Source organism: Choloepus didactylus, chromosome 14 (genome assembly GCF_015220235.1).
Source record: "Choloepus didactylus isolate mChoDid1 chromosome 14, mChoDid1.pri, whole genome shotgun sequence".
Classification (NCBI taxonomy): Eukaryota; Metazoa; Chordata; class Mammalia; order Pilosa; family Megalonychidae; genus Choloepus; species Choloepus didactylus.
In genome coordinates, this window is record NC_051320.1 from 57,319,624 (window position 1) to 57,339,929 (window position 20,306).

The 20,306-nt window shown below is 39.0% G+C and overlaps 1 protein-coding gene across 4 annotated transcripts in view; it reads left to right on the forward strand.

The window, feature by feature from the left end:
• Nucleotides 1–1,723: 1,723 nt before the first annotated feature.
• The window catches only part of GRHL2 (grainyhead like transcription factor 2), a 244,470-nt gene continuing 225,887 nt past the window's right edge, over nucleotides 1,724–20,306 (forward strand). For 3 of the 4 annotated variants that reach the window (XM_037802653.1, XM_037802650.1, XM_037802651.1), the window contains exon 1: nucleotides 1,724–2,056. In XM_037802653.1, the coding sequence (XP_037658581.1) occupies nucleotides 2,037–2,056 (20 nt within the window). In that variant the 5' untranslated portion in view covers nucleotides 1,724–2,036. Of the gene's footprint in view, nucleotides 2,057–3,495; nucleotides 3,596–20,306 lie in introns of those variants that run through there. The other variant, XM_037802652.1, reaches the window with a different exon arrangement.

The following is a 20,306-nucleotide window of genomic DNA, read 5'->3' on the forward strand; positions in this document are numbered from 1 at the left end:
TGATCATTTGAACCTTAAAAAAACAGGATAGATGCATAATAAACTAAGTAAGAGATAAAAGGTTTTTTTAAGAAAGGGGGAAAGCATAGTATACCAGTTGGCTCTGCTGTGACTGATAAGTTACATAGTTACTGATACTGACTACCCCTAGACTGTGAAAAAACTAAGTTGGAAGAAGGCAGGAAGGGGAAGGTGGGTGGGGTGTAAAAGAGCTAAATCCTTATCTAAGGCAACAGGAGGTCAAAACACAGCATCTGAAATTGATAAATCAAGAGATAGCGGAATAAATTATTTAGAAACAAGGAGGTAAATGACAGAATAAGCACCTAAAAATGGAATGTGGTAGCCTCCAGCAAGGAGGTTGGGAAGGTAGGGGAGAAATGGGTACTTTATCTTAAACTACTATACTATCTTTAAAAAGTAGGTGTGTGTGTGCATGCTTATATTGTCTTTAATAAGTAAGAATAAAATTTGGAAATTCATTTGCTGAGAGTGAAAAGATGAAACAACCAAATCTTAAGTCTTATAATGTAATTTTCAGGAAATAGCTGATCCATAAAGATTAAAATAGAAGTCATATCGATGTAGGCACTTTACCAGTATTTAACTGGAAATAAATTATGGTAAGCTTTCCATGTCCTCCTTACTTATTTCCATAATCTATGTATGTGGGTTGGATTTCTGTCAGAACTTCCACAAATACGTCACTCTTCGGTAGTAGCGGCCATAAACTATACATTTGCTAATTGTGTTGTTCCCAACCAGGAGAACCAGAACCACAGAAAAGTCAGTTTCATCCTGAATTGTTTCCGTGGCGACCATATTAAGCTGGACGGATAAAGTGCCTTTGTAGTAGCTGCTTCTATTGAATTACAATGTAAATGTTGATGTCTGCCTGGAAACGTCAAAGGACAAGTTTACCGAACCGATTCGCTGAGTGTTCGCAGCTCTGGAATCCCAGACTGCGGAGGTAAAATCAGAGGTGCGCCCGGGCCATCTTAGTGTCTAGTCAACCAAATCTCCTCGCCCCATCAAAACTACGCCACTTCTCACCAGCCCAGCTCACGAGAGGATGCTCATATATTTGTAAATCTGTAATCTACCTGGTATTTTTTTTTTTTTTTTTTACACATAGGGACACGAAAAATGTTTGTTGTGGATAAGAATGTTAAAAATGCAATTACACAACAGACACAATAATGGCTGTGTTTCTTTTCCCTCTGAGTACAAAGTAAATTTAGTTCCATACTCTTCTGCCACTGTCAAATAGTCGTAATGTGGGTTCAAAATGCCTTGCGGTTGTGCTGCGCATTTGATTCCCGTTGGCCCGGGATTCCCGAGTTCGGCTCTCGTTTGCCCTTCCGTTCGACCCACAATCCCTAGTGTTTGCAGGTGTTGCTTTGTCCCCCTCCTCTCCTTCTTTCTCTCAATCCTCGCCCCCCACTCCGGCCTCGGGGAGGAAGGGAGAGGAGCTTGAAGTCTACTCGAAGCACTGATCCTTAGCTCCCACAGGCTGCCGCAAAGTTGCAAGCGTGCCTCCGCACAGCTCAGGTAAACTTCGGAGTGAGTTACCTGCACTTAGAGAAGGGCCTTACCTGAGCGCGCCTCTGCCAATGGCAGCTCACCTGAGGGAGTTCCGCAGCCAATCACCGCGCAGCTCGTCCCTCGGGCTTGTACCCTTTAGTGAAAGAATTCAGCTCCTTGCGAGAAAGTTACCTGTGGCTGCCCAAGTCCGCCACTTTCTGCTCTGTGTCTGCCCATTGCCACGATCCAGGAGGACTCCGCGCCGCCCAGCCGCCTCCGAGCTCGGGCCCCATGTGAGGGGCCCCCCCTTATCCCACCTTTCCGGCTAGGCGAGGGCGCGAGCGGGCGAGCGAGCGAGAGTGGTGAGGGGGGACGGAAAAGCAGAATTACCTGTAGCTCTTGTTCTGCCATCTCGGGCGCTCTCACACACCTTCACCTGCACAGACTTGAAAGTCCAGTTTCACCAGAGGCTGAGGCTCCAGGAAAAGGGGAGCGAGTTCATTGGATCAAACATGTCACAAGAGTCGGACAAGTAAGTGGATCACACGCGCCGGCTGCTGCTACTACCACTTTGGGCTGATGGCAACTGGTTTGTTATGTTTTTTTTTTTTTAAGTTGTTATTGTAGGTATTTTTTTTTTCTTTCTTTTTTCTTTTTCTTTTTGGTGTAGGCAGACTTTTCTGGATTATGTTTCTACCCTGATTAAGGGGAGAAACCCTATAAGAATGTGAATGTCTAATACCCCCTTTGGGCCTTGATAGTAAAAGATTTTCTTCTTTCCTTCTTCCCTCATAAATGATCCCTGTTCCGGTCTCCCCGTACGAACACTTGGATATTGACAGAGGTTGTGGTAGATAGGGGTGGGAGGCCTGTTATTCCCCTCTTTCCTTTTGGTTGCTCCCTCCGTTTCAGGCTTCTTGGGCCATTTGGAAGTTCAGGTGAACTTCTTCCATTTGTTCAAATGGCCTGCTAGTAAAGCGGGTTTTGGCTGCTTTTGTGAGAGCGCAACAAAGAGCTTTTATCCAGAAGCAGAAACGGCCATCTTCCCGCACTTGGGCAGGAGATGTTGAGTGTGGCGCGCCCGCCCGGTGCCCCCGACGGGAGGTGAGGCGCGGGGGAGACGGGGGTCGCAGGGGACCGCCTGGCGCCGTTTCCCCCCAGCCCGCCCCACCCCCCTTCACCGCCTCTCCGCCTCTGTCCGCCCCTCATTGTTTGGCCACCTTACGCAGGTGCCCCGAGGCTGGGCCTTTCGGAAATGGGGGGAACTGATTTGAGGCTCCGAGTTAGCGTCTCAGTGGGGCGCCTACAACTTATTAATAGACTCCAGAGCCCCGACGGCCTTTGCACGCCCCTGGGAGCTCGCTGCGCCTCCGCGGTCCGGCGGGCCCAGGCTCCCCACGCTGGAGGCCGCCACCTCGGGCGTGGCGGGCGGGACTCCATGGGCCGTGCCGGGCGTTCCCGCGGGGCTCTCGGGTGGAAAGGGGGGCCCGGGACTGCGGGGTCCGGGTTCCCGCGCCTGGAAGGGCGTGCCGGGAAGTGCGTCCGTCCAGTCCCTGACTGGAATTCTAGACTCTCGAGGGAGCGGCGGCCGGCGCGGCCCACAGGTCGGGCGGCCGGTCGCCGGACCCGGGTTCGGTGGCGTCCAGGCGGCGCGGCTCTCCGGACGGCTTTGTGCGCGCAGGGGGAGGTGGGGCCGAGGGCAGGAGCGGGAGGGGGCCGGAGGTGGGTCCGGCGGCCTTTCTTGGGATTCGGTGGCTACTCGCCCTTCCCCCTCCTCTTGGGTGCGTCCTGGGCTGGGAAGTGGCTGCGTCCTCTTCGAAGTGCGTAGGGGCCGCCTTTATTTCCCTGGTAACTTTATTCTGGTGTTGTGGCCGCCCCAAGGAGACCTTCCTGAGGGTGTCGCCGCCGGGGCAAGGGCCCGGCGCCCGGAGGCCGTGGGCCGCCGACGCCTCTCCTGGAGAAATGGCCCGGGACCCTCCCAAGTTGAGGGACCCAGAGGAAGGGAGAGGGAATGCCCAGCGGATCTGTCCAGGGGTGGAGGGAAAGGACCATCTTCAAAGTAAAGCCGCTGGTGGGTAGGCGAATCTAAGAACACATGCTCTCGTATTTGGAAAAATAAATCTACTAAATGTGAATATCCTGGTACCTACAAATGCAAAGTTAGTCTCGTGCTACAATCAGAGGAAGAACTAATGTTACAAACACGGGAAAGGAGTAGGGGCAGGCAAGGGGTGGGAGGGTGTATGATTTTAAGAGAATAGCTCCCTACTCTACCACCCCCACCCCGCCAAATTGTCTGTAGCCTTTAAGGAAACACTACCCGAGTCTGAAAACTTCCTTAGCCGAAAGCCGACATGATCTTCGCTCAAAAATGGTTGCAAATCTAGTGACTGTCGGTCAAGAAGTAATTCCTTAATCATACAACTAACATTTAGTTTGAATGCTTAGTTTTATCAGTGATACAGCATGACTCAAACGAATTCGGAATAGGAACATCGTTTTTTAGTTTAACAAGTTGTATTCAGCATTGATAAGGACAATTTTTTTTAATTATTGAAAATAAGTTCTTAAAAATTAGCAGTCTGGTTTCACTACGGTGCATACCTAATTTTTATGGTAATAACTTTCTGGCAGTACGAATACTTAATATTTAATTAAAATAGCTTTTATCTAGTCATGGTTTCCTGGATTTAATTTTGTTTCCTGAGAAAAGTAACAAGTAGCAATACCGTACCTTTGGACCTGGTTTTGCTTTCTTTGCTTGGAGTGTTTGAGAAGTCGAGAAATGATTTTTGGATCATTTTTCCAATTTTGGCCTAGTTTACTTCATGTTAATATTCTAAAGGTGGCCTAGCAGGGGCAGGTCCAGATTTTATGTGCCTGAAGCTTACTCAGTTGAGTGTCCGGTGGGATGGGGGTGGGGGCTCTAGGAAAAAGAGCGGCCTGAGCACACTGTTGGGGTTTGGTGGACTTAGCAAATGAGTGGTCCTGAAGCTTGAGGTTTATCGGCCTCCCTAGTAAATCCGCCCTAGGAGGCCTGCCTGTTTTTTTCCTGGAAATAACCGAAAAGAATATACACGGATTGAAACGTTCTGTTTTTATGTTCTGCGATACTGATACTATCACTTATTTAAACAGAGTATTCTTAGGACATTTTGTCTTTGTACAATTTAAAATTCTATGCTCCCCCTTCTTAAATTTTATGAAGAGGCACGATCAATGTCAACAAGCACGTGTATTAATTCTGGTAAGACAATGATAGATTAAGAAACTCTTATTTTACTACCAAAACATAAAATATATTCAATCTGTGTGTGTGAGTATTTATAATTGTGTTTGTGTGTGTCTGTGCAAATATATATATATATAAACTTTTTTTATTATCTGCTATCTGTAACACATTCAGATAGGCATTGTAGGAAACTTTAAAGTTGGATAAGATGGTACTTTAGAAGATTGCAATGTGATGGAAGATAAGACATAAACGGATATAAGGCAATATCTGGTAAGCACCTAAAGGTTACAAAGAAAATACAATAGTGTATTTACCAGATCATGGTATATCTACCCTCTCCCTTCTCTTTCCCTACCCTAGTTTTGCCTAGAAAAATTTAGTCACACTGTGTTTTGTCTTAAGGAATCCTGCCATTATTCTAGAAAAGAAACAGAATGTGCCCAGATTTATAGGTCTCTCATGTGGCTAACCTTTCAAATAATGGGATCACTATATATACAAGGCTTTTACTCTTTAGTTTTAGAAATGCATGTATTTGTTTTCATTTGGTTATATAAAGTAACTTCTAAGATTGCAAGTGTTAAGAAGTCATCATACCTTCCTTTGTACCTCAAACTACAAAATATACCACAAAACTTACCTATTCATTAAAAAAATAGGTTGAGTGCCACTATATACTAAGCATTGACTCTGGCATTGAGATTCACTAGCAAACAGAACAGAGTCCTTGCCCTCATGGCGCTTACAATCTAGTAGGTAAATATATAATAAGCTTGGTGGTAATAGGTGATATGAAGGCAAGAAAAGCTGGCTAAAGGGATTGAGAGTAAGGGGGAACTATTTTATGTTAGGTGGCCAGAAGGCCTATCTGATGAGGTGACCTTTGAGCAGGGTCCTGAAGGAAATGAGGGATAGAGCACTGAAGATGCCTGGGGTAAGAGGATTCCAGGCAGCTGAAGAGGGAGTGCAAGGGCCCTGAGGTGGGAGCACAATTAGTATGTTCTAGGAGCAGAAAGGAGCCCAGTGCAGCTGAAACAGAGAGGTGGAAAGATAATGGTACCACAAGTAGAGTGACATAATCATTCTCTACTTAATAATCCAGATATTTGCATACAAAATTATACTTGCAAATGATCTCGACAGTCAAGAGTAGTAAGTGAGTAAATAATCAGCTAGTAATATCAGTCCTGTCTTTCTCAGTGAGTACCACCATGAGCTTAGGGTTCTGTGTCCTCTGCCTGTACATGTACACTAGACGCCACCTGGGAATGAGAACTGAAGAAGAGGAACCAAGTATACAGATGGTGTTTGCTCGGTCATTCCCGCTTCCCTAAAACTCTTTATCTACCGTCCTTCAGCAACTATCTTAACCCTTTAACTTTAACCTTGTGCAAAATAAAGCTTGCCTTTACTGCCTTCCTCTTGCTCTCCTTCAACTTGTATCCCTCAGACAACACTGTGTCTGGAAGAGAGAGGGAACAGTATGCATTTGTTAGTTTTCCATATTCAATGTAGAAAATTAATATACAGGTGACATTAACCTACCTAAAAAATAACAAAATGCGAGGGAACAGCATAAAAATGCGGATCACTTTTTAAAAACTGTGCTTAATAGGAATGATAGGAATCTCAACAGTATCAAACTCATCTGATCATAAAAGTATCATCTGAAGCACCTGGTAAAACTACAGATCTCTGTACCCCATCCCAGAGTTGTTGAGTCAGATTTTTCAGGAGAGGGGCCAGGGAATCTGCATTTAAACAAATCCTAGGTATGGTTTTGATTGGACGCATGAGGAAAATACTGTTTAGATGGGTACTTAACATTATTTTACAAAATAAAGTCATTTTAGATGCAATTTTTCAGGTACATATCCAGTGTGTAAATGAAATGAAGCTTTTATGTTACGCCAGCTCTGGATGAACAGTTTCTGATAAAACTTTAACTTGGGAATCAGAATTCTTAGGCCTTTTCACAAGGTTATTTGCTTCCATCGTTTTGCTTCCCTCTTCTGGAAGAAGAGGGTCGTTTTGACAGATCGGGTCACCGTCCTGGGCCTCTGCCAAGCCAGTAGGGTCAAGCTGGGGTTTCAGGCTGGATCCCACTCACTAGGGATAGGTCAGAATTAGAAGTCCAAACTTGTCCTTCTAGAGTTTCACGTATAACCTAAAACTGGTGTTCATTTTTTTTGGAGATTGCCATTTCATTGACTTTAGATTCCATTTTGTACCACAAAGTCAAGAGTTCCCAATCTGATGTTGGTCACTGTGAAATGATTTGATGGTATGATGGTTGCAGTTTCATTTCTAGGGCTAATGGTAGCTTTCAGTATTATCCTGATAAGGTGGTCCTAGGCCTTCTATTGGCCTGTGATTAGGTCCTGTTTTATACTGACTTCAGAGACCAGGCTACCATATAAGCCCAGGGCCATCTGAATTAAGTAGGATTAGAAGTGCTGAAGCAATTGATGAAGAGTTATAGCTAGCAATTTCTATTAGACTGCAAACTGAAAAGCAGAATTTAGACAGGTAGCCAGGAAAGTCAAACATACAAACAAACGTTTAAATAACAACATCCAACAGTTCTAAGAAGTGTTTATTTGAAATCTATAGATCATTTAAATGACATTTTTTAAAAATAGGTTTTTAAATTTACTTTTTAAAAATGTTAGATAATTCAGTTTCTCTTCATGACTGGTTTAACTAGCCATCCATTTTTCATTAAAAAAATGAAAAATTTGGTTAAATAGTGCTTTTTCCTTTCCCTCACTCCCTCCCTAGTCTGAACTAACATTTTTTTTCTCCCTCCCTGTCTCCTTCCTCCTTTCCTTCCTTCCTTTCTGTCTCCCTGATGCCACTTTCCTAATTTTTTTCTCCCATATTACTTGGTAGGAATTGGTACTTGCACAGCTTCTATGCATAGAGATAGATGTGCATCTGATTTTAGGCATTGTTTTAGTCAATGAACTTTGCTGCATTCTTCTAGCATTTACAGCATCAGCAGCCCATCCTTGTTACCTGGGCTGGTAGTAAAGATGGTGGCCATAAATGTTGCCCTATCTAATTTTAACAAACTAAGTTTAACCTTGGAAAAAAATTAATATTTTAGTTCTTCTTAGTGTGAAGAAAGGCTTATCTTAAATTAATTGGAGTCACGATCTATGGCATTCATGTTGGGATGCTGAGACTTTCTTCCTTTTGAAGAGGAATTCAGGAACTCAGGCTCAATTGTAAAAGCTAGGCCCAAGCTAAACAGGGTAGTAATGGTTTGGCAAACGTGTCCTGGAAGAATGCCTTAGCGAGCAGCGACAGGCTCAATAGGAATTTTTGCTTTGGCCGATGAAGACTAATGTGTTGCTTAGTAACAATAACATGTACCTAGGAATCCCTCAGACAGCTTCACAGATCTTAAAACTTAGGCTTCCAAAATTCAGATTCACCCTTTCTTCTACCTGGCCTGCATGTTTCTATCTCTCAGAGTTCAGTTTGGTTATTATTTTTTCATCACCAGGAAACTGAAATGACATTTTATGGTATAAACTTGTTTATGTTACATGGTAAAAAGGACTGGACTATAAAGGGTTAAGTAGAATAGTAGCAAGAAAGCCTTTCTTTGCGGATTTTCCTCCACTTCCACCCCCATTTATATTGGGAAGAGAGTTAAGGAGTGTTTCAGCTTGATGTGTTTTGGTGAGTTGCAGGATTAAAGTAATATTTATAAGCGCAGTACAATTTGAATTACCGTGTACAATACCAACCAAATACATGTTTCAGAATTCTAGAAAAGCAGTACATTTCAGCAGATTTCGAGGTATATATGTTTTGAAAATAAGTCGGGGTTATGGAGATGGTGCATATGAATGGGCATTCAGTGGAAAGCAATCGCTGCCTGTGGCGTATGAAGTGCCTCATTTTACTTTGTAATGAATATGGCAGTGAATTTTGTGATCTGACTTCAAATTCACTCCCAAAGAAATGCTTCCTTTACAAGTGTGAATGCGAACACCCTCTGGAGCAGAAAAGGAAAGCATGATTTGCTTGTTGCTTCTCTTTAATCTGGCGCCTGCCTTTCTTCGAGATTCTGAATATACAAGTATAACTAAAACTTGATGGGTCTCTTGGTTTTAAGGTCCCTGAATTCAGATAGGGAGCTTTAGAAAAGGGGGAAAGGTTAAAGTGAAGGAAGGAGGAATGGAGAAAGGAAAGAAAGAGAGAGAGCAGGAATTGAAATGGGTCAGTAGCCAATGAACTTTGCTGCATTCTTCTATCATTTACAGCATCAGGAGCCCATCCTTGTTTCTCAGTAGTGCAGGGCCGGCCTGCAGAACTGGGGCCCAGTGTGGGTGGCGTGAGGTTATGTGGCCTCATGGGAAATTGGTTCTGATTTTAACCTGGAGCCTAGAATCCTTGAGTTAGGACATGCTTTCGAGACCACCTAGGGCATGTGAGTTACCAAGTTTAGATTCTGGAGCTGAAAGTTTGGTTTGAGGAGAAAAGTGCCTTACATTGCTTCCTCTGTGTTCCATGTCAGGATTGTAAGTATGAGTTGAAATCTGGAAGTTTTGTTTAGTTTGCAAAAAGTAGTGTTTTCTTTTTAGTGAGGAGGTTAGGAGCAGGGTAGGCATTGCATATTTATTTCTTACAATGTGAAAATGAGTAAATGAAATACCTGTTTAAGATTCTGAAAGCATTATGGTGAGTTAAGGTGGGCTCTCCTTCCCACATTCACACCCAAATCACTGTTTTTAGTTCTCAGTTCAGTGAGCCCCATAAAATAACTGCTTTCTGGACTTCTTGCAGTCAACTTTTTAAAGAAGCAAGGAACAAAGGTAGGTTTTGCCTCTTTCCTGTATCACCAATCAGATAATCATCATAAGATCAGAGGACTCTTTAATTATTTTTCATCTGTAAAATGAAGTTGTATTAAATCATCTCCGAGGATAATCACCTGCTCTAACCTTCTGTGAGTCTCATTTTCTCCCTCTAGTGAGATCTGGCCTGTTGGCAGCTCACGGTGGGGTGGGCATTAGCTCCCACTCCCACCTTGCCCTCTTTACCAAAATAAAAGCTGAAGTGAGGGAGTCTGACTCAGACGACAGAGAAATGGACTCTGGCAGGCAAGAGTTGTTCGTAAAGCCACGTGGAATTCAGAAGGACAGCTAGGCTGTGAAATCAGTGATTTAGCTTGAGGAGCCCGCACAGCTTCATTGGGCTGGTAGATAGGGTTACAAGAAAGAAAACCAGATAAATCGGGCTGGCAGATGCTCAGAGCCTACGAAGGGGTCTACTGTAGGCAGGCTTGTGGAGTGAGAGTGAAGCAGTGGCAGAAAGGATGAAGCACTGAATAAAGTTTACTAAGTTGAAAACCTTAAATAAACGAAAGGCTCTTTTTTTCTCCTCTTTCTCCTCCTCATTTTCCCTCCTTCTTCCCTTCTTCTCCTTTCCCACCCCTTCTCCTTCCTCTTTCCTTCTCCTCTTTCTTTTTCTTCTCCTTCCTCCTTCCTTCTCTTGCTTGTAATAAAACAAGCCATGCAGTATTGTTGAGCCAATAATTTGGTAAATGTCAGAAAAGATAATAAAAACTACAAGGATAACAATAGCATCTGCAGTTTTACTTCAATTATAAAGTAATGTATTATTTCACTTAGGGACACACACAACCATTCATTTAGGTCAGGAATAAAATCTCCTTCTCTGAGCTCCTATTGTGTTATAGGATTTAAAAGTCTCTGAAGTCCGTTTTCTCTGAAGTCACTACTAGGATCAGGACAAAATGGACTTTAGTCCCTGCAGGGTTCTCATGTTGGACGAATTTTGATTAGGTTACTAGATCCTTTAAGTACATTTGTGCTCCCTCTGTAGACTGATTTTTAAATTTGTTTCTTTGGAGTTTGGTGTCTACTTAAAAAAATATGTACATCTTACATATTTTTAAAAACATTTTCATGTAGAGCAAATGCCTCTAGAAATATGATCAAAGAACATCAGTAGACAATTCACAAAAGCTAATAAACATGAAAAATATTAGTGCTATTAATAATCCAAGAAGTACAAACTATATAACAGGGCTATTTCAAATTTCTCTATCAAATTGGCCAGGACTAACAAAACTGGGTTTGGGTAAGATGACTTTGTAGGAAGACTACAAATTATTACAAACTTTCTGGAAGGCAGTTTGTTTGGTAATGGCAATAAAAATGGGTCCACCCATTGACACCTGAATTACCGCTGTAGGAAATTATCTTAAAGAATTAATCAAGGATATCAATTAAAGAGTTATATTTAAAAGTGAAAAATCAGGAAAAACCTTAAGTGCCTAGTTATAGAGGATAAAGGTTAAATCACAGTTCAGTGAAATGATGGAATACTGATTGTGTAAGCATTATAAATCGTATTATAGAAAAATGGTTAATAACATGGGAGAATGTTCATGATGTATTATTAGAATATTTAGGCAGAAAATAAAGAATGAAGTAATAAAACATAAAAGGTTAACAGTTTGCTCTCAGTGCTGCAGAGATATTGTAGGTAATTTTGTCTCTTATTTGTGTCTTTCTGTGTTTTCCTCATTTGCTGAAGTGGGCTTGTGCTGCTTTAGTAATTAAGGAGAAATTTACAAGGTTGTTTTAAAAAAGACAGTCATTCTACCCTGGAGACCTTTAAACATAGCATATACATCTCTAAATAAAATGGAAAGGCCTACTTGCTGGCTTGTTCTGGTTAGAATGTGTCTGATCCCCAGCAGAAGCCCCTGCCTCTCCCCTCTGAGATGCGTGGTGCATGTCACTGCTGGCATGGTGCAAGTCACCTACCTGCACGACACCTTGCAGGCCTGTGGGTTTGTTGGGTTTGTGTGTGCTAACCAACCTGTCTTTGAATTTGCGTATGTGTGGTCCAATGATGAAATCCAATTATTTTTCGAAATAGAACATGTAGGTGTAGAATTTCCAATACTGTATCACTTCCAAGCTGGGGAATGACTAAGAGTGAGAGCAGCTCAGTGCATTTCACTAAATGTGCCTGTACAGTTTCCTTTGGGGAAAAAAAAGCCCTCTGTATGAAAGACTGCTTTCTGTACCATCTGAGATACCCAAGTGTGAGTTTGGGTGAGACCCACTGTTGAGTTCAATTGCATTTAATCTTTTTGAGGGGAAGAGGGAGACTGGAATATGACTTTCTTTAAAAACAAAGAGTAGTTGTAGGCAATGTTGAGGTTTTATTGTTTTTTAATAACAATTTATTTTTTCCATAATGTAGACTTGCTTCTTCCCTGAGGGTTGAGCATGTGACTCATCTACAAGCTGGTACACAGATCCTGCCACATGTGAGCTTGGGTCTGTTAGTTAAGCTATATGAGATTGCATCATTGCATTTACTGGATTTAGTGGAGGCTTTGTCTCAAATGTGAAATTATTTGCTTATCAAGATATCCAAGGAACATCCATAGCAGAGAACAAAATGTACATGATGTGAACCTATTGGAGAAATTGGCCCCACAGTATCACTCCAGTCGCCAAAATTATGTCAGAAATAAAGATGGAGAGTTAAAAGAAGTGGAAATGAACGTGTGTGAAACAGCAAAACCAAAGCAAGCTGTAGCTGTATGAATCAACACAGCATTTGCGAAACAGCAACTAGTGCATATACTTTTTGGTTGTGTATTTGGAAGCAAAATTTGCAGTTGGCCCTTCTCTCCTATTCCTGTCTCCCTTCCATTCCCCCATCCCCTCAATATGTTTCTTCTCATTGTGCAGAAATTCATCCCATCTCAAATACTTTAACTTACATTTTCAAAAACCTTCATCTACTTGTGTTAAAAGTCTAAATAAAGGCACACATCCTTTCAGGGCTTGTGGAAGGGAGGTGAGGATAAGGCTAGAGCTTGTCTTTCGAACGTGCATTTATCTTCTAAGTTCAGTCAACACCTGTAAGATGTGGTTTCTATTATACTCAGCCGTATCCAAACACAAATTTGTTTTTTGAATTTATCCACAAACCTTGGGACGCACTGCATTTCATCCCTTCTAGTATCTTGAAGTTGAACTGAACTGTGGTAGAAGATGTAGACTTTCTCTTCTCTTTCCTTATTTCGAAGACACATAGGCTTTTTTGCCTTCCTCTCCCTTCCTACACAATGAAATACCTGTGTGGTCAATACCCAGGACACATTTTACTGCAAGTTGCAGGTTTGTCCCTTGCAGCTAACCCACACATGCTTGCCCAGGTGAACAGAACTGAACAGAAGTGGGAGGTAGAAGAAAGCATGCCATGCAGAAGTTCCAGGATTGCTGTTGTTATGTTACCAAATATTCCTGGGATATGAAAGAAATGATTCCCAGATTCCTATTGAACTGGATATTTGATGGATTATTTTTGTTAATCACTGTTTTGAAGCATTTCTGAATGACCTACCCCAGAGCGTTCAATGCTATGGCCTGGACAGACTGTTTCGTAATACAATTTTGCATTTATGTTTCTTTTTTAAGAAGCATTTCTTGGGGAGGCTTTTTTCCTGATTATGAAAATAATATACGTCCAAGAGGAAAAAACTGGAAACTATTGAAAACTATATAGAAGAAAAATCACTGATAATTCCAGCACTGTTAATGTTTTATGTATTTTCTTACAATTTGTAATATGTGCATGTATATTAATGTATGTGTTATAAAACAATATGCAAATTATGATCCCACCTTTTTTATACCACCCATGCCATTCTGCTTTTTCCACTTAATTCAATATTATTCACATTTTATTATTCCATTAGTGTTCATCTACATGATTTTTAAAATAGCTACAAAGCATTTAAAGGCAAAACCTCCTATCTATTTTTTAAAATGTAATTTTATTGATACATATTCACACACCATATAATCCATCCAAAGTATACAAGCAACAGCTCACAGTATCATCATATAGTTGTGCAGTCATCGCCGCAATCAATTTTAGAACATTTTCATTATTCCAAAATAAAGAAAAAATAGAACACCCAAACCATCCCATACCCCAGCCCCCCCTGTTATTTATATATATTTTTGGTCATTATTTTATTAGTCATCTGCCTCTGTACTGGGTAAAGGTAGTGTTAGTTACACGGTTTTCACAATCACACGGTCACATGATAAAACCTATACAGTAATACAATTATTATCAAGAATCAGGTCTACTGGATTACAGTTCAGCAGTTTCAGGTATTTCCTTCTACCTATTGGAATACACTAGAAATGAAAAAGGAATATCTATATAATGCATAAGAATAATCTCCAGAATGACCTCTCAACGATTTGAAATCTCTTTGCCACTGAAACTTTGTTTCATTTTTTTCCACTTTTGGTCAAGAAGGCATTCTCAATCCCATGATGCCAGGGCCACGTGGCCCTGACTCCCTTTGAGTCGTGTCCCATGTTGTCAGGGAAATTTACACTCTTTGGAGTCATGTCCCACTTGGGGGGGAGGGTAGTGACTATCTCCTATTTTCGATATTTAGGTTTTGATCTTTTATTAATATAAATCATGTTTATACAAAACTTTTAACATCTCTAGTTATTTGTTTAGAATAGGTTTGTGGAAGTATTAGAATACAAAGCACAAATATTTTTAGGTTCCTGATACATATAGAAAGACTGGAACAATTTATATTTTCTTCCAATAGTATTTGAGAGTGTCCTCACGTCATCTCACCAGTAAATGAGAATTATAATTCTTTTGTCAATTTGAAAGGCAGAAAGATAGTGTTTCTGTTAATCTGCAGCACTTTGATAATTAATGAAGTCATTTTCTCATGTTTATTGTGAATTTGCTTTTTTCTTTTTTAAAGTGAAGATCTTGTTTTTGTCCTGGCTACCATGTTGTGTGTGCCCTGGATGAGGGCACTAAGCTTGAGGAGGTGCATGGAGCTGAAATCCAGCTGTGCTTGCCTCTGGTGTCTGCCCAGGCGAAGGGCACCTTCCAACATCTGTACACATGTACCATGTGGGTTAGCAGGGGCCTGTTCTTATTTTTCAGTCATTTTTAAAAATTGAGATGCTGATAATTTTATTACTGATTTGTGAGAGGTTTTTACACTCCTAAAATTATTAACTCCTTTGTCAAAATTTTGCCTATCATTTCCCTAACGTGTCATGTATCTTTTAATTTCCTGATTTAAAGAAATGCTCAGAACTTTTAATTTTTTGATGCTTAATATATTGTTCTTTTGGACATGTGAGTACTTTCATGACTTCAAAGATAGAAAGTTTGAGATCATCCTTTATGGATTTAAACAATTTTTTAATCATTAAAATTTTTTATTTTATTTTAGCTTGATTTTTAAGTTTATTTGAAAGGCCTTTTGAAAGGCAGTTAAGTCGTTTCATATTTAATTGTACAAACACTAGAAAATTATAATAATCTTCAAAATTGTCACTCGGAACAGTCACTGTTAACATTTTGACATCTATAATTTTAGTCTTTTCTGTACATGTATATACAGATATACCACCCACACAGAGATAAGATAGTGATTTAAATACTGTTTAGGAGCTTATTTTTATTTAATATTTATCAGATATCTTTCCATAACAATAAATATTTTTATTGCCCCTATAGTTTTACAGTGTATGGAGATATCCGGATTAATTTAACCAATTCCCTATTGTTGTACATTTAGAATTTTCCTCATTTTTTTTTTTTTTTCACTATTTAAGTCAGTAGTTCAAAGATTATTCTTTTTTCTAAATCTTTGCACACTTCTTTGTTATTTTCTTGGGACACATTCCTGTGAGTAGAATTTCCTGATCAAAAGTATGTGCTTTTTTTTAAAGATGTTTGGTTCATATTTCATATTGCCATCCAGATATTTTCTTCTAATTAGCACTCCCACCAAAAGTGTGTGTGAGAGTTGGGTTCCACATTCCTTCCCAACAATGCATGTTATCCTCTTTTTACTCTTTGCCAATTTGATAGGTTAAAAATGGTAATTTGTTTTGAATTGCATTTCTTTCTGTTTACTCAAATTGTATTTTATATCTCTCAAGAGAGCTTTATGGTGTTTTTTTTTTTTCTTTTTTTCCCATAGTAGTTTGGTATTTTAAAAGCTCTCTTTTTGGGATTTTGTAGAGAGTTTGGCTGTAGTGAGTTTTACTCTTTGTTAAAAGTACTTTTAGCAAAGTGTGCAGCCTTCCATGGTCCCTTCTCAGAGATCACTGTCGTTGGCAGTCACTGTCATCAGTTGCTGGGTCTGAAAACAGTCCCTAATCCACAGCCCCCATCCACTCCCAGTGGAAGCACCGGCTCCAGTCTGTATTCCAGTCCCTAAACAGGGACCACAAACTGAGGCAACTTCATCAAGGGTTGGGAACCCAACATCTCCAAGCAGGCTGATAATTAACGAAGTCGGGGTGAATGCATCCAAACAGTAAACAAGTGGTCACCACATACATCTATTTCATTATATATTTTATTGAGTGCCTGTTGGCCAGGCACGGCACCGGGTACTGTGCTAGGTGCTAGGTGCTAAGAACACGATGATGAAATGCACACTGCTACTTTAAGGTCTAGGAATGTAATTAGAAAAAAACATAATTTATAAAAATATGCAAATGTACATTTACCTTCCATTCTTCAGGTAATTAGTTGTGGGAAAAGTAGAGGCAGGTCCAGAATGAGACAGGATAGTGCTAGTCTTCATATTTTCTGCTTTATTTTGATTTGTAAAGACCTGCCATTATTTTTCATTCCTCAGGTTTGGTCAGGCTTTCATCCATTCACTTTTTTCTTCTCCACCTATTATTAGTGGTTGAGAAACACCACTTTGGTTGTTTATCTAAATAGTAGAGCTAGTTAAAATGGAATCATTTTTCAAAGGTAAATCTCTAGTGCTCTGTAATTAAACTTTTTATTTAAAATACTGCTAGAGCTAGTGGTTAAAGCATTTCTGTTCTGTATCATGGATGTTGCTTATAATGTTAAAGGTAAATCTGTCAAAACTGGCAATTTATGGAAGTAATAGATACTTTTCTAAACAGAGATACTACATTAAAATATCTAAGGCAATTAGGAATTCATTTTAAAAGTGTTGGTGGCATTACATTCAGCTGCATTAATCAGGAACTAATTATCTGGTCTGTGAATTATTGAGTCAGTCTTCTTCAGTTTCTTTCTTCTGGGTAATCTTTCAGATCTATATATATCCAGTATTCCTACAAATCTAGCAGGGAGGTCATGAAAAGAAAAATTCAGCTTAATTAGTTTTGTTACTGAGAAAGGGAAAAAGTACTTCATTCCAGTAGAAGGTTGAACTCATTATTTTAAATACATTTTTAGATTATCCAGGATTTCATGCAATCCATGCTACAGTTCCTTTTTTTTTTTAAATGTTCTTGAAGCTGTAAATTTAAGGATTGCTTGATTAGTAAGTCTAGGGTTTGCAAGCTACAAATATTGGCTTTCTGCCATGCATTAGGGTTCTTTAGGAAAAGAGAACCGGACGGAGATCCTATGAGACTTTTATAAGAATTGTCTCATGTGAATGTGGGGATGGGCAAGTCCGAATTCCATAAGGCCAGTCCTAAGCTGGGTACTCTGATGAAGGTTTTCAGTGACTTTCCCAGGAGAAGTTGGCTGGCTGAAGTAGAGCTGGAAATTCTCCTAACTGCTGAAATCATCACTTCTCCTTTTAAAGACTTCAACTGATTGGATGACACTTCTCTTACTGTTGAAGGCAGTCTCCTGAGTTGATTGTAGATGCAATCAGCCATAGATGCAGTCAACTTACTGATGATTTAAGTCCATGAAATATCCTCACAGTAACAATCAGGCCTGTGCTTACTTGACCAAATAACTGGACACCAAAACCTGGCTGAGCTGACACATGAAGTTAACTATAGCATCCTGTCAAACCTATAAAGCTCTATAAATGAAGGGCAATCTGTAAGTAATTGGCCATATTGTATATTTTTATCTTTTCCCAACCTAACTCTACAAGATAAGCATTTGTCCATAATTTAATGTTTTTTTCTAAATATTTTAAGGGCCACAGAGCATTACATATTGTAGATTTCATATCATTTACTTATGTTTAGATTACATGTAGGTTGTTACAATTTTTTTTTCATTATTATAAATCATACTTAAAAAATCCTTGGGCATAAAGCCTTTCCAGATTTTCAGATAATTTCTTAGGATAAATTTCTACAAGTAGAATTTACTGGGTTAAAAATTCACAATCATTAAAAACATATATTTTGTTACACAAGGAAATTTAGAATTTTAACAGTTTGGTGGGTGTCTTTCCATGTGTTTTCTTCAGTTTTGCATGACATATATACATCCATTTGAAGGTTTTTGTTTTCATTTGTCTTGCTTTTTTACATAAATAGTTTATTCATGTTGTTCTATGATTTTAATTGTTTCATGTCAATAATATAGAACCCTCTCAGATTTTTTTATGGTTACACAATATTCCATAGTATGAATTTAGCATAAATTAATTTTAATGGACATTTAGGTTGCTTACAGTTTACACATTAACTAGCAATGTAACACACACACACACATACACACACAATCTTTGGGCATCCCAGTGACTACAGGATGGATTCACTGAAGTGGAACTTTTGAGGTAAAAGCTATGTATATTTAAAACTTTGATAGATTGTTCTCCAAATATGCTATCTTAATTTTTACCCCAATTAACAGTGTTCAAATATGCCCATTTCTGCACACTCTCATAGCACTGGATTTTATGTTTTTAAAATTTTTGGTAATATGAAAAATGGTATCTTATTCTCTTAACTTACATTTCTTTAATTCTTTCATGTATTTAAAAGTTATTTGTATTTGTTTTCCTCTCAACTGTCTGTTAACATTGTTTGCCTATTTTTCCATTTTGTTGTTGGTCTTTTCTTACTGAATTTTAAGAGCTATTTGTATACTGAGAGATTAACCCTTCGTATACCACAATTGTCATTTGTCTTTTGACTATGTTGTGTTTTGCCATGCAGAGACTTTTATATTTTAGGTAGCCAAATACTTCTGTTTTCTTAAATGGCTAATAGGTTTATGCCTTGCCTATGAAGGCTTTCTCTGCTGTAAAATGACAAATGAACAAACAAACAATACCTCCCCCACCAAAAAACTCCAAAATTTTAGTCTATTGTTTTTATGGTTTCACATTTCCATGGAAAGCTTTGATACATCTGGAATTTATTTGATGATGAAATATGAGGTAAAGTTTTAGCTTAAGTGTTTGTTTAAATGGTCCCCCATTATGCCATTACCATTTATTGAAAAATACATATTTCCCCCATTTATTTGAAATTCAACCTTTGTCATATATTTGTATATTTGGAACTACATATATGGGACTATTTTGGACTATATAATAGTGTATTGGGGACTATTTTTGAACTCTTTATTCTGTTCCATTGATCTATTTATACTTAAGAAGTGACTATTTTATTTATTTAACTTTATAAAATATATTAACATCTGGATAATAACTCCTTATTCTTTTAAAAAATATTCCTGGCTACTTTTGCATTGTTTTCTCCACATAAACTTTAGAATCAACTTATGTAGTTTTCAAGAAAGCCAGATTTTTAGGGGGAGAGGGGGCTAGGGGAGAGATGGTATATTAAATTTTATAGTTAATGTAGAATAGTCATCTTATTATTATTATTATGTCTTCCTATTTAGAAACAGAGTTTGTTTTGCTCCATGTATTTAAATCTTCTTTAATGCATCTCAGGATCATTTAAAATATTTCTTCATATGGATTTTGCATTTGTATTGTCAAGTTTATTCATAGGTGCATTATCTTTTTGGAACTATTTTAAATGGAGTTTTTTCTTCCTTTTATATTTTAGTTAGTTGTTTTTATATAGGAAAGGTATTGATTTTTTTAAAATGTTATTCTGTATCCAGCCCCCTTACTACATTGCTTGATTGTAATAGTTGATTCTCTTGGGTTTTCCAGGCAAGCTGTCACATCATGTACAAAGGATGTGTTTTTACCTCTTGCAATTTTTATACCTTTTATTCGACTCTTATCTGTAATTGTATCAATGTATCACACAGAACAATGTTAACTAATACTGACTAATAGGGAAAGAGTGACATCCTTGTCTAATGCTCTTAGGATTTCACCCTTAAGCATGATACTGGGCTTTGGCAAAGCTCTTGATTTTATGTTATTGATCTTATATCTGACTACAAAACTGAAACCCTTTTCTAATATCTGTCTTATCTATCATCTGTCTCTATCATCTGTCATCTTTCTGTCATCTTTCTTTTACTGAATCTCAAATTATCTATTACATAATTATATTGTCTACAAATTATTTTTTTTCTTCTTTTCAATATTTAGATTTCTTAAGTCTTTCTCTTTAATGATATCTGTCAGGATTAGGTATAGAAACTTTAGAACTGGAGTACATGGTAAACACTCAGTAAATGTTAGCTGTCATTATTATTGTCTTTATTGTAACTGACACTGCTCTCATTTTTGTGTGTGTGCACATGGGTGTCTGCTACTTTTGTTGAATTTTGATAGCCATGTGATACTAGC